The following is a 13,981-nucleotide window of genomic DNA, read 5'->3' on the forward strand; positions in this document are numbered from 1 at the left end:
GGGTGGCTCAGTTGGTTGGACAACTGCCTTCGGCTCAGGTCATGATCCTGGAGTCCCGGGATTGAGTTCCGCATCGGACTCCCGGCTCCACGGGGAGTCTGCTTCTCTCTCTGACCTTCTCCTCGCTCATGCTCTCTCTCACTCTCTCTCAAATAAATAAATAAAATCTTAAAAAAAAAAAAAAAAGATTTTACTTATTTTTTAGAGAGAGTGCACAAGCAGGGGGTTTGGCAGAGGGAGAGGCAGAGGGAGAAGCAGACTCCCCAATGAGCAGGGAAGCCCGAATTGGGGCTTGATCCCAGGATCCTGGGATCATGACCTGACCCAAAGGCAGACGTTTAACTGACTGAGCCATCTAGGCATCCTAAGCACACATTTTCTGAGTAGATATTTGTTTACAAAAATATTTAAAAGCATTCTTGGGTTTTATCCCCTGTAAGTGAAATGCAGTGATTACAGCAAGTTGAGATTAGCTTTAAGGAGTTGTGTGTCTCAGTTCCTCAGTTCATAGGACTGGGTTTTGAGGGCATGTTAGAACACAATTGAAGACTGAGAGCAGATTGTTAATTTGTCTTTATGATGTCCTGATGCGTGAAGCCAAAAAGTAGGAGTAAATTCCAGATGAAGAGGATGCTTCTATGAGCAGTTCTGGTTGTGGAGGGAATAAAAGTAAATCATTCTGTGGGTGAAAAGCTTTTATACTTTATTTCAAGTATTCAAGTGCACTAAAGGATACTTTGACTTACATTGGATGGATAGCTTTGCAATTTTCCATAAAGCTTAGGTCAGGGTTTCTCAACCTTGGTAAGCTTGGTTTCTGAACTATGGACATTGTGGATTAGATAATTTTTGTTGTGAGGGGCTCTTCTGTGCATTCTGTGTATAAATACCATCCCTGGCCTCTAGGTGCCAGGAGTCCCTTCCCACCACCTCCCCCAATTGTGACAACTAAAAATGCCTTCGGACATTGCCTAATATGTCCCCTGGGGACCAAAATTGCCTTCGGTTGAGAACCACTTGTTGAAGTCATCCTTAAAGAACTAGAAAAATGATATAATTTTATGACAAAAAAAATTAGTCACATTTTATTTAGTTTGGAGAAAAGCCAGAATGGGTGAGTGGGGGTGCCCTTTTCTCCTTCATCAACGCAAGTCGTGTCTCCCCCCCACCCCCGCTGGATGGCATGGGGCAGCATGGTTTGTGAGCAGTCATTGAAGTACACCCGATCGCTGACTGGCGATGGAAAGGAAGGGGGCATTAGAGCCGTATGTAAAGACGGACGAGGATGAGGATGTTTTTATTTGATTTTTCTTTTGGTCTCCAGGTTTGATTTCATTCTTGATAATGTCGGTGGATCCACTGAAACATGGGCTTTAAATTTTCTCAAGAAATGGTCAGGAGCCACATATGTGACTCTGGTGACCCCTTTTCTCCTGAACATGGACCGACTGGGCATCGCAGACGGCATGCTGCAGACAGGAGTCACCGTGGGTTCTAAGGCATTGAAGGTAGGGAGGAGAGTCCTGGTTGGTGAGAGCAAGCGGTGCCTCCTGCTTTTGGAAACTGGTTTCCCTCTAGCCAGTTTCTTCTGTCTTGGAGCAGCATCGCACAGTGGCTGCAGTGTGGGTTCTGGAGTCGCACACTGACCAAATTCAAATTCTGGTCTCCACTTAGTAGCTGTGTAACTTGCAAGTTACTTCGTGTCACTAAGCCCTGAAGTCTTTACCTCCAAGATGACACTAATAGGGTATCTTCCTTATTGCATGTCGTAGGATTAAATGAGGTAATCCACGTAAAGAATTTAGTCTAATGTCTGGTACATAAAACTTACTAAATATTCACCTTTATTATTAGCAGTTACCTCTCTTGATTCCATGTGATATATCTCTGCTTCTTTCTTGCCTCTACCTGGTGGTCTTGGCTCTCTTTCACCAGCCTTAACACATACAGGCTCTCATGTGTGAGCGCGGAGGCTTTATTAAGACCAGGTAGAGCCAGCTGTTTTCGTGGTAGCCGCATTGGGACGTGCCAGTGATTTCTAGCCCGGGTCCTCCAGACCTGTAGAGGTCCGTGGGCATTTTTTTTGAATTTCAAAACCTGAAAGGAAATTGTGTTCTTACTTTAGTAAGACCACAAAGGCAAATAGAACCATCATGCTTTTTCTAGTATTCTATCAACTTGTCCTAACACTGCACATCCCTTGTGAATCAGACACTCGAGCTGTTGATGGCATTCTGGGTGTTTCTGAGACTCAGTTAGTCTGCCTGACTCTGCTGACTGCGGCCCCAGTTACCAGAGCTAGAAGGAGCTCCATCCGCAGCCGGGCAAAGGCAGTGTGTGGTGGGCCTTGAGGACGAGCGCACAGCAGCCACGGCTGCAAGGACGACAGCAGAGCCTGAGCGCGCGCTTTTGTCCTTGCGGTGGGGACAGGCTTAGATCGTTTCATGTTATCCACTCTTGGCAATTCTAGATCATCGGCTTGAAATCTGTATTAGCGTTGAAACGGTGTAAGTGATAGGCAAAAAAAAAAAAAAAGATAAATTCTATTTTTTAAAAAATTAGACAAAGTTCTTCAGAGTCAGGAAAAAGACTGGAAGTTTCCTCAGTGGGTAAAAAGGTTGTGAGTCATTATGCCAAGCTAACCAACACCTATCGATCTGTATGTCTGGAAGGAACCACTCGGTGACTACCTTCAGCATTAGAAATTAACTTGGGACCTTTTTGAGGGTGAAATTTAGGACTTTGGCCTCTTGAATTGCATGGACTAACTAAATACTTAGAGGGCTGTGACAGTGGAGACCACCGCACCATTCTTAGGAAGGGTGTATGTTGCTAGAGGTGAACAAACCAGGCCCTGTACTCGAGGTTCTTGATTTTCATCTGATTTAGGCAGCAACCGGAAGCAGTGGCCACAGGGCACTTTGGTGCGGAGAAAGGCTTCTTAGCTGTCCTTTGTCTCTTCTTTCTCTTTTCAGAAAACCCAGGCTTCAAAATATAAGTTTAACTTTTCTTTAAGATTTCATAGTTTGTACTTCAGTGAGACCTCTTACAAGTTAACCTTCTGAGTTGTCCTCTGAGAGTAAAACAGGCATCTTCTCTTTCCTCCTACTTGAAAGAGGATAGTGGTAATCTCATGTGAAAACCTTTTAAGTAGTTTCTGATGTCTTTCTGAGAATGTGCACAGTTTAAAGCCTCATTGTAATGCTCCAGACTCCCGCCTGCTTTGGTTTACTTTCTCCTGTAATGGCCCGGAAAAAATACACAGGCCCCTTAGAGCAGAGTATAAAAATTCTGCTGTTGCCGACCAAAAAGTTTCACTTTACAGGGCAACACGCTATAAAGAATTATAGACATGGCATTTTTGACCATTGCTGTTCTTTTCTTTAAAACCCTGAACAGTTACCAGAATGTTCTAATTGTCAGAGGCCAGGCCTTAGGGAGAAGTACACAGACAGGTCTTTTGTGATTGTAATTATTCGGGCTTGCTGTATGCTTGGGTTGCCTCAGTGCCTTCAAATGGTACTTTTTTTCCTTTTGTTTTTTAATTTCATTTGCCCAGAGCAGTGCCTCCCAACCTCTTTCCTGCTGTGACACCCATAGAAAATTGTTCATGTTTGAATAGAGGTTGAGGCTGTTCTGGGCTGAGAGCGATCTATCCGATCTATCCGGAGACTTCTGCCAGCCCAGGCTCTGTGTTGCTACCCTGTGGGCTGAGGGGACTCAACCTCCTCACACCTAATCTAGGGTGAGATTGGCTCTGTTTGCAGCTGTGGTCCTGGCATAATTATTAATGATGACTCCTCTAACTCTCAGAACTGTTCCAGGTTAGATAATAAATTACAGGGCCACTCATCCAAACCAGTAAGCCATTCCTGGTACAACCATTGCAAAGTTCTGCCCAGAGAGCAGCTTGGTTATGTCTGTCTTCCTACGATCTGAAACTCATATTTGGTGCCCCAGCCTTTCCTCAATAAAGTTTGTTTCCAGCACTAGATAAGTATTATTTATTTATTTATTTATTTTGAAAGGTTTTATTTATTTATTTGACAGAGATCACAAGTAGGCAGAGAGAGAGGAAGGAAAGCAGGCTCCCTGCTGAGCAGAGAGCCTGATGCGAGGTTCGATCCCAGGACCCTGAGATCATGACCTGAGTGGAAGGCAGAGGCTTTAACCCACTGAGCCACCCAGGCACCCCTAGATAAGTATTTATTGAATAATAAATATAAATATTTATACAGGTGATACTTTCTATGTATCAGGCACTTTGCATTCATTCTCATTTACTCCTTCCAACAACCCCGTGAGCAAGGTAGTGGTCTCACCATTCTTTAGGCCAGGAAACTGGCTGAAAGAGGCAGCTTGACCTAAAAACACAGCTGTTGAGCGCCTGAGCTAGAGTAGCAGGGGAGTTCCCTTGCACTTGACCGCTGTATGCCCCTCATGCTGAGGGATTGTGAGACAGGCAGGTGCAGGGAGGGAGGCCGCATGGTTCTGGCAAACCCCATGCCTCTGGATAGCTCCCATCTGGTGAAGGTGAGTCGGGCAGGTCATGGAGGTATGTATCCTGGAGAACCTCAGTTCAGTTGTTCCTTTGATAATGGCCTGGCCTACTTTTGACAGAAAGACTAACAATTGAAAGTGGGTATGGCAGTAAAGTGGTCATGAGCCCTCTTGTAGAAGATTTTTGCTTATTTTTATCTGGAGACCTTTTGTCCCATAATAGATTCAGTGATGTGGGAGTTCGTTATACCTGTAGGGGGAAGACCCAACCATGATGCGAAAGGAATTTTACACTTTGTTTTACCCTTAAAGCCACTCTATTCCAGAAAAAAAAAAATCTGTGATCGGATTTCTTGTCTAAGATCATATTTTGGTGGTTTACTGCCCCCTAAGCATGCTTGAGTTAGGTTTAAAAGCTCTTCTCTGGTGCCTCCGAGCTTCATTTAAACCCTGGGAGAGAAAGCTGAGAGGTCTTAGCCTCTAATTTCTCCGAGGGAAGGAATTGAGTGTGTAAGACTATTTAGACTCTCATTTTAAGGACAGCTTTCCTGTGCTGACTTGCTTGTCATTCACAATTTGGTAAAAAAAAAAAAGCCCGCGTTCACGTGAATATATCTTTGTTCATTTATGAGTGTCCCCTCTGTTGGTCACTGTGCTGAGGTGTTGGGCATAGAGCTCATTGTTTCATAATGAGGAGGAAATTGGTTTGTCTGTCTTAATCGCCCAGAAAATACTTTTACCTAAATTTGCATTCCATGAGATTTTCTCCTTTTTTGTATTTGATGTGTTTTCTTTTCTTCTTTTTAGCATTTCTGGCAAGGAGTCCATTATCGCTGGGCCTTTTTCATGGCCAGCGGCGTGTATCTAGACGATATCGCGAAACTGGTGGATGAGGGAAAGGTAAGTGCGGGCGCTCGGATTGCTGGAGCAGCCCTTGGAGGCTTGGCCACCCACCCACCAAGTCTAGTCTGCGGGAGCTCTCTTTTGGGCCAGGTGTGGTCCATGCACATGCTGTTGTCCACGGCTAAGTTTAAGTGCTGTATTTTGGTTCTGTCTCCATGGGAATCCTAGTCCTAGACGGCTACATCTGAAAAAGAGCCCATACCATCTGGTTCAGCCCTCTTAGTTTATAGGCGAAGGGGCAGGTCCAGAGAGCTAATGTGATTTTCTAAAACACACTTAGACGGTTCGCAGAGCCGGCATTTACAGCTGGGCTGCTGAGATTTTGGTAATGGTCCTGAAAAGAAGGCACCACCAAGGTAATGTCTGCACAGAGGTCCAGACACACTTGTGAGTTAACAGAACTGCTCCGGAGCATCTAGAGTTCAAGGGTGAAGCTGCTCTGGAGGGAACCAGATTTCCAGAGGAGCCCGGTGAACAAATACTCTGGAATCTCAACTCACACAGTACTGCGCCAGGACTCGGGTCCCCAGGTCTCCTGTTCGCCAGCTAGTGTAACCCACCTGGAGGGCAGATAATGGTACATCTGAGGTCTGTCGGAGAGGGTCGGTGGGACGTCGGAGAGGACTCTTGGAGATCTTGGTGGGGGCCACTGGTCAGTGTTTCTGACGGCTCGCGTCTGTCCTGCATGGACTCTGTGGGGAAAGGACTGCTGATTGTAGTTGGATCATCCCTTTTTGGCTGTCAGAAGGCCTTTCAGACCACTGTTTAGTTTGGTTTTTCATGGTCTTAACAGCCCTGGCATTCTCTCTCTGGAAGAATAACCTGGAAGGAAAATTCCTAGTCTGGTGCTGATGTTTATGATTTTATTAAGAGACTGTATGAAATTATAGGGTAGAGACCCTTACAGGCCATAGAAGGTTGCCTGAGGTTGTAGGTAAAATGATTCTCATTTTACAGATGAGAAAACAGGCTAGGGGGAGAAAGGGACATGTTCAAGTTGCAGGAGTGGGACCAGGATGTGTACTTCCTGACTCCCAGCCCCGTGCTTTTCCCTCTCCAGCCTTCAGCTGCATCCTTAGTGCTGGAGGCTGATCTGGGGGCTTTAGCTTAAATTGTCTTGTCCTTGGCATTTTACGATGAACAGGGAAAGGGGATGGAGTAGGGCTGGCTTTGCCACCGTGTGATCCATACAGGGCCACTTGGAAAGAGCTCCTTGAGATGAGCTTCCTTGTGCTGGCACCTGCCCCTTATGGCCCATTTCCTATTTCCACTCTAATTTTGGAAGGAAATGTCTTTAGGACCTACTGGCTGCTTTTTGTGCATTTAGGTTTTTTAAATTCTTTATAGCCACGGAACTATAGGATAGAAAATGGCCTGCTACCATTTGCTAAATTTTGTGGTTTCAAATTTGGGTGCCTTTTCTCAGACTTCTGAGTCTTAATGTGTCCCAGGTAGACGGTCTCGGCCTTATTGTGGCTGTTTGTAAATGTCTCTTTAAGGTTCTCACTTCCCATAGGATGCTTATTTTATTTCCAGGAAGAAGGAAGTGAGCTATCATTAAGTAACATGGCCCATAGTTTCACATGCTCTTTCCTGTGACTGGAGCCGCACCGTGAGAGATATCCCCACCCTCCAGCAGAATACTGTGCAGTCGTGCCGTTCCCAATCTCGGCTCCAGGCTGTCCACGGGCTTACCATGACTCTTTCGTATTCAAAATATTGGGACTCGCTCTCCTTCTACCCGGAAGTTACTATTTACGCAACAGAGAAGAGAGGAGACTTGTGTATATGTAACTATTAAATTTGGCAGATAACTGGCAGAATGGCCAGAAGAGGACAAGGTAGAAATAAAGATGCCCTTGATGTGTCCTCAGACGAGGGTGAGCGAGGGAATATTCTTTTGGCCTGGCCAGGGTTATCTGGGCCCAGCAGTCCCCTCTGACCGTGAAGGACTCCGGGACAGTGGGAGCTGCTGTGTTTGGGTGCCGTGAGCAGGCCAGCTATCTTCATGTGCGTCCTGACTCATTGTGGGTGCGGGAAGGTGCTGTCCACGCTGGGAAGCTATAGCAGATAACCAAGCACGTCAGCTTCTCTGGTGCGTGGCTTATAGAGATTATTAAATTGGATGAGGCATTGAGATTCTTCTAAGCTTTGGGTGAGCGCTTGGTGAGTAGCGGGTACCTGAGAGAGGAGCTCTGGTTATTTCTTGACAGTGTGAAGCCACGACCCAAAAGAACCTACTCCTCTGAAATACTTGAAGGTTCAAAATCGAAAAGATAGGAAAAGTTATTTCCTGAAATCTTTCTTTGACTCCTGTCCCTCAGTCACGGAGCTTGTCTTGTCAGACACAACCATTGTTAACCAGTTTCTCGGATGTTCCAGAGATGGTCTTTGTATCTCGAGGGCAGGGACAGAGAAGAATGACTTACAATCATCACACTGACTGGACTGGCCTGCTACCAGAATTGTGCCTTTTGCCTACAGTTATTTTTGCATTTTTCGTCCCTCAGCACAATAAACATTTCTTGTTTTCATACTGTGTAGCAGACTTTTTTTTGAGTTAGCACGTGCAGAGATTAGAAACCAGAAAACTTAGCGCATGTCTAGTTTTGCTACCTCCCCACACCCCCATCTTGTCTTCACGTCTCATGACAGCCCCATGAATCAAGTGACAAGTTCAAGGGCTCAGGTCTCTTGACTTCTAGGACAGTTCCTTCAACCACCATTTCTCTCTTTAAGAGTGAGGCAGTAATAGTTAAAGAAATAAATCCCTCATACAACCTTCATTGTTTTCTGCTTGCTTAAATAGCCACCTAAACATTTAGAAAGGTGGGGTTTGAATTCTATCCACAAAAATCTTCCTGTATTTTTCAGTGTCTTTCAGGCCTGAGAGGAGGCGGGAAGGCAGATTCTTTGGGCTAGAGTCAGCTACTGATAAGAATGACCAGGCTGTGAGGGAAGATATGCGTGCATATGTGCTTGTATGTGCATGCATTCCTTTCCTCTTGGTGCTATAGCCAGCTGCCATCAGTATGGTGGCTGGAAACCGTGCAAACTTACTCTCTTCTGGTGCTGGGGGCCAAGAGTCTAAAATGGGTCAGCAGGCTTGTGTTTCTTCTGGGGGTGGGCTGGAGGGGAGAACCTATTCCCTGGCCTTCTCCAGCTTCTAGAGACCACCTGTATTCTGGGTTCAGTCTTGAATGACTTTAACTTCAGCTTCCATCATCCTGTCTCCCTCCCTCCAACTGTCCTGTCTCCTCCTTCTTCTAATGACCCTCGTGATTACATTGGACCCATCTGGATAGCCATGCCCATCCCAAGATCCTGAACTTAATCATGTCTCTGAAGTCCCTTTTGCCCTATATGTTATCTTCACGGGTTTGGGGGATTAGAATGTGGACATCTCTGGGAGCCATTCTTCTGCCTCCCACAATGCATAAAGTATCTCAGAAGATATGAAGAAAACTTGAAATACTGGTTGTCCCAGAGGAGAACTAGATGGCTGGGCATCAAGTATGGGAGGGAGAGTTTTCCTTGTACCCTTTTGTCTTTTCAAGTATGTTTATCTGTATACATATGTTCTTCATGTAATTATGAAAGTCCTTTGATGTCATGTTCTTAACATTCACAGATCTGTTTAAGATCCTAGGTGACCAGCCAAGCTTCTCGGTTGAGCGATGATAGAGATGATCTCAGTTTCTTTCTTTCTTTTAGCCAGCATCAGAACAGTTCCTATGTAACTTTTTTGAATTTAATTTAAAACATTGACAGAGGGCCCACGAGCTTTGCCTAGTAGGGTGAAAGATGTAGAGAGATGGGTTGGCCACATTGAGTTACCTTCTGAGCCATGATGTCCACTGGAACTTCGTGCAGTAATTTTAATGTTCTCTGTCTGCGTGGTCCAGTATGGTAGCCAGAAGTCACATGTGGCAGTTGAACATGTGAGATGTGGCTAGTCCAACTGAGGGACTGAGTTTTCCATTTTTTTTTCCCCTTTGGTGAATGGAAGTAGCCCATGCAGCTGGAGGTCACCATTTCTGGGTGCTGCCGCTCTGGAGAAACAGGAAATAGAAGTTGGGAGGCAGGCAGTTTCCCAGGTCCTTCTTGAGATCTGAGGCCTCCCTTTAGCAATGAATTACGTTTTCAAACTTTGAGCTCCTTTGCAACTGGATTTTTTTCCTCTGTAGAGAGGATGTAATGATGAGGGATGGAAGGCCTGGGACTCAGACAGACACAACCGGGACCTCATGGATCCCATTGCCCTGATGCTGCTGCTGTTTTCTCTAGTGTTGCTGCTTGTTTCTGTGAGGAAATGTAGGTCAAGTTTCTCCTCGCACCTTCTGGCTGGAAGGAGTGCCTTTTTCAGGGGGACCTCGGGACAAGTCCCGGATGCTTTCCAGAATGGGCACATTTCCTCCCTTGGAGTGTGGCTTCCATTATACTCCCCCCACCCCCTTCTTACCACCTCTCTTCCAGCTTTGAGTTTTCTGGGGCCAGAAAGTCCCAGAAATAGCAAATTCAAGCAAAGCCCACTTCTTTCTTTTGTCTTCTCATAGCTCCTTAGTTGAAGCCCCCTTCTGCCTGGGAATACTGACCCTATCTCAGAGGTCAGGGGGCGTGCCTGTCTCGGAGGTGGTGCCACAGCTATGTCTCTGCCACCCCTGGCCTGGGTCCCTGGTGCCCGGCACATGTGTGTGGACTTGACCTTCTGCCAGGAGCCCTCAGGTCTACCTTGCATCTGTCACCTGTTCCTCTCCTTTCACACACCTCACCTTCACGGGTCTGCAGTTTCTGTGCCCAGTGGAGGTGGAGGTAGAGGGTCTGGGGAAGAGGGGGACAGACCGTGACTCACGCTTCTGTCCCCAGACTGTACCCAGGCCATGCAGTAGTGCAGTCAGTAGTCCTGGACCCCAGCTTTGCCTCTGCTGCTGGAAGCTCTCACCTGCACGTCCTCGGAGCCCTTGGCCACTCGCACTTTGGCTTCCTGATCTATCCAGCGGGCTCGTGCAGACACTTAGGGCTCTTTGAAGCTCTACCGTTTGCATCATTCTTGCTGGGCAAATGGGGATTGAGGGGAAATCTCTCTGCCTCCTGTTCTGCCTGCATAGATGGTGTCATCCCCACCCCTCTCCCGCAGAGGGGTTCTCTTCCCTCTTCCCTCGGAGCCGAGAAGGCGCGCCCCGCGGCTGGAAGCAACAGTAGCCTGTGGCCGCACCGGGGAAGTTGAGGGGCCCGTGGTCCCTGTGTTCTCATAGAAGGGACGCCTGGCAGCAGGCGCCAAGTCCCGGGGCCTGGCGTTACACAGCCTTCGTCTGAGAAGGTAAGGCACCGCCAGGAGGGCCCGAGTGGGGCCCGGGACCAGGACGAATGCCACTGCGGTGAGTGGCTCCCAGTCCGCACCGGCCCCAGGCCTCCGCGTCGCGGGAAGTGCCCTGCGCTGAGCCTGCCCGCTTTATAACGGGGCTCCCTGTGCCGGTCGGGCTCTAGCAGTGTCATCACATAATGTCCCCACCTCACTGTGAGTAACCTTTCTGTCCCCTCGCTGGATTTTACCTCTGATCTCTGTCCGTAGCAAACAGGCACTCTGGGTCTGGGGTGAGGCCCTGTGTAGACACTGCTTCATTGTCCAGTTAATCTCCGTTCAGCCGGCAGCGGGGTCTGCCTGCTTGTTAACAGAAAGCCTTCTTTTTTCATTGTCACTTACGGGAAGAGCTGAATGACTCATTCCGGGCCGTCAGCCCTCTGGGGTTATTCGCCACAATGGGCCTGACCGGCCAGATTGAAGTGTGTGGTCATCGCAGGCTGGCTGTGTCATCAGTTCGGGCTCCGGGGCTGCGGTCAGAGTTCTAACGTGAACAGAGCTGGACCAGCCTGGGCTGTTCATTCTCGAGTGGAGCAGGGGGCCTCTGGGTCCCTCCTCCCTGACCCTCTGTTAACACCGGGGCTGGGGTGCTCTCGTTACCGGTGTTCACAGCTCAGTGAGAAGTGGATGTCATTGCCTCCTTTCTTTCCTTGGTTTATCCTGGGCGGCCTGTGCCATGTATCTGCTCTGGGTCGGTGCCTGGCACTTAGAAGGCAACACCTGGTCAGTCCTTGTGGGATGAATGAGTGTGTATCTGCTACGAGTCAGGGACCCGAAGATGAAGGCAGAAAGCTGCAGTGATGCCCACGCCAGTGTGCAGTAAACTCTCCTGGAAGGCTTCCAGAAAATGCATGGTCTCCACCCCAGCCCCTAGAGATTCTGATCCAGTTGTTCTAACCAGAGACCAAGGACTCTGCATTTTCAGCATGCAAATTTAGGTGATTCCTTTTAGGTAATTAGCATCCAAAAAACAATGTCTTGGGGGCTTTTAAGGGAGTAATGGGTTCGGGAAGTTTCCTGCAGGGTGTACGGAAAACAGCTTTAGTGCATTCTGTATTTACCAGAGAAGGCAGGTAGGTTTCATTGGATGGATCAGCTCCGATGTGTTCATAGCAGCTGTGGTGTGGAAGATTCTAAGGTCATGCTTAGCTTGCCGGGGAGGGGACGACCGTGGTTAATAATCAGTGAGGCCAGGTGCAGATGGGAGTGGGGGGCCTGTGCTGTGCACCTGCTGTCTGGGGAGCCCGGAGACTGGGTGCTCAGCTGGCATGGTCTCAGCACAGGGCAGGCCAGCCAAGATGCACACTGTGATAAATCATTACAATCCTTGGCTGCCGTTCCTCCTCTTTCAATTTCGGGATTGGATGTAGAAAGCAACCTGAGATACCTGACAGACCCGGGTGGGGGGTGGTGAGAGCACAGACTGGGGGCACAGGTGTGTTAAATTGGGTGACTTTTTTCACTCTGTGCCCTAGTTTCCTCTTCTGTAAATGCAAATGGTAAGAGTACCTCCCTGCTAGGGATGAAGCGAGGGGAGAGGCAGTGAGCAGTCGGGAGATCTCTTGGCACATAGGACCGTGCGTGTCAGTCGTTACTGCTCCTTGGAGCTTACTGTGATTTGTGGGCCGAGAATTTTGAACTCTCTGGAGAAGGGAACTTTTGGAGTCAGAGGCACTCTTCTCGTGACGGGGCTGTGCAATTCACACAAGAGGAGGGTACGTAGCGAGCCTCTGAGCCTGCCAAGGACACACTTTCCTCTTGTGAAAGGAGAAGGGTCTTGAAATGTAGGCATGAGCTCGGGCCTTCTCAGGACGTCTCCCTGTCCGTGGAGCTGCGGGAGGCAGGCCGCCGGAGTACCCAGGGGACAATTAGAGATGTTCACTTGTAGCTTTGAAGAAGAATCGTTCTGTTGGATTTCTGCGTCTGGAGAGGGTGCTAACTGGGACCCACGTTCAAAAGGCAGCACTAGTGGTGCAGGAGCAAGAACCAGCAGCATTCCAGCCCTTGAGCCGGCTGAGGTGGCCGTCCCGTAAGTTCTAACCAGCCGCTCGGCCAGTTAGCAAGCCCCCCAGGACAGGTTCTCCTGAAACCCAGAGAGACCACGTAAGACTTGCTTCCCAGTTATCTTACTGGTTTTCACCAAGTGACATCTCTCAAGCTCCTGTCCTGTGCTCTGGTTGCGCTGAGCTTTGGGGGTGGGGTGCGGGTCCCGGAGAGGCAGCCTGGACCACAGGTACTCAGACTGTGGCTGAGTAGATCTGCCGGACATTTAACGGATTCTTTTTAGAATCTGTACGTGGCCTACAAGGGGCCTACAGAGATCCAGCCAGCAAAAGCTCGGGTGGCCCCTTTTGATGTTCACCCTACATGACAGGGTGGCTAAGCTGTGTGTGTCGTTGGCCAGCTAGGTCCCGAGCAGTCCCGAGAGAACACACTGCAGACTGGAGGCTCAGACAGGGTATGAGAGACTTGGCCTGGGAGGGTGGGAGTTGGCAGAGCGACAGACATAGCACGTTCAGGCAATAAGTAGGCCGCTTCAGTAAAGCGTGGGGGCCACACAAGGGCCAAAGTGGGGAGGTGGCGGCCTTGGAATGTCTGGGAGCTGTGGAAGGGCTCTACGTAGGAGAGTGACACAGCCAGCACAGAAGACAGACTTGAGCGATGGCTAGGGCCACCTCAAGGACATGCAGTGAGGCGGGAGAAGAGACCCCGGGTTGGGCGGGGCGTGTGTGTGTGTGTGTGTGTGTGTGTGTGTGTGTGTGTGTGTGGCAGGGGCCTGGCATGTGGTCAGCATCTCACCTAGGTGCACATGACTTGGAGGGACAATGAGGACATCAGGGACAGATCCACCTTGAAAACCTGCATCTTTCCTCCCCACCGGTCAACTTCTTGTGTTTTACAGATTCAACCCGTTATTGAAAAAACGTTTCCTTTTTCTCAAGTTCCAGAAGCCTTCCTGAAGGTGGAAAGAGGACATGCAAGAGGAAAGACCGTAATTAATGTCATTTAAATAAACACTCAGTGTGGTGATTGTTGGCTCTCTTATTTGGTGATTGCCTCTCGGCCCAGACATTTTTGTAACCGTTGCTTTCTTTCCAGATTAGATGATAAGTTCCATGATCCAAGTATAAAACGCCTTTCCTGCCAGTAATTTGTCTTCTGAACTGAGGACAGATGCATTTTCTACCCCCCTGCCCCCCACCCCCACCCCACTGT

At 48.5% G+C, this 13,981-nt stretch overlaps 1 protein-coding gene across 1 annotated transcript in view; it reads left to right on the forward strand.

Annotated features, from left to right (window-relative positions):
* The window catches only part of LOC111158293 (reticulon 4 interacting protein 1), a 45,033-nt gene extending 31,244 nt beyond the window's left edge, over nt 1–13,789 (forward strand). Inside the window, exons 7-9 of the mRNA XM_022520228.1 lie at nt 1,325–1,508; nt 5,308–5,400; nt 13,668–13,789. Of these exons, the coding sequence (XP_022375936.1) occupies nt 1,325–1,508; nt 5,308–5,400; nt 13,668–13,775 (385 nt within the window). The 3' untranslated portion in view covers nt 13,776–13,789. The remainder of the gene's footprint in view (nt 1–1,324; nt 1,509–5,307; nt 5,401–13,667) is intronic.
* Nucleotides 13,790–13,981: the final 192 nt, after the last annotated feature.

Source organism: Enhydra lutris, unplaced genomic scaffold, assembly GCF_002288905.1.
Source record: "Enhydra lutris kenyoni isolate GAN:26980312 unplaced genomic scaffold, ASM228890v2 scaffoldscaffold58, whole genome shotgun sequence".
NCBI lineage: Eukaryota > Metazoa > Chordata > Mammalia > Carnivora > Mustelidae > Enhydra > Enhydra lutris.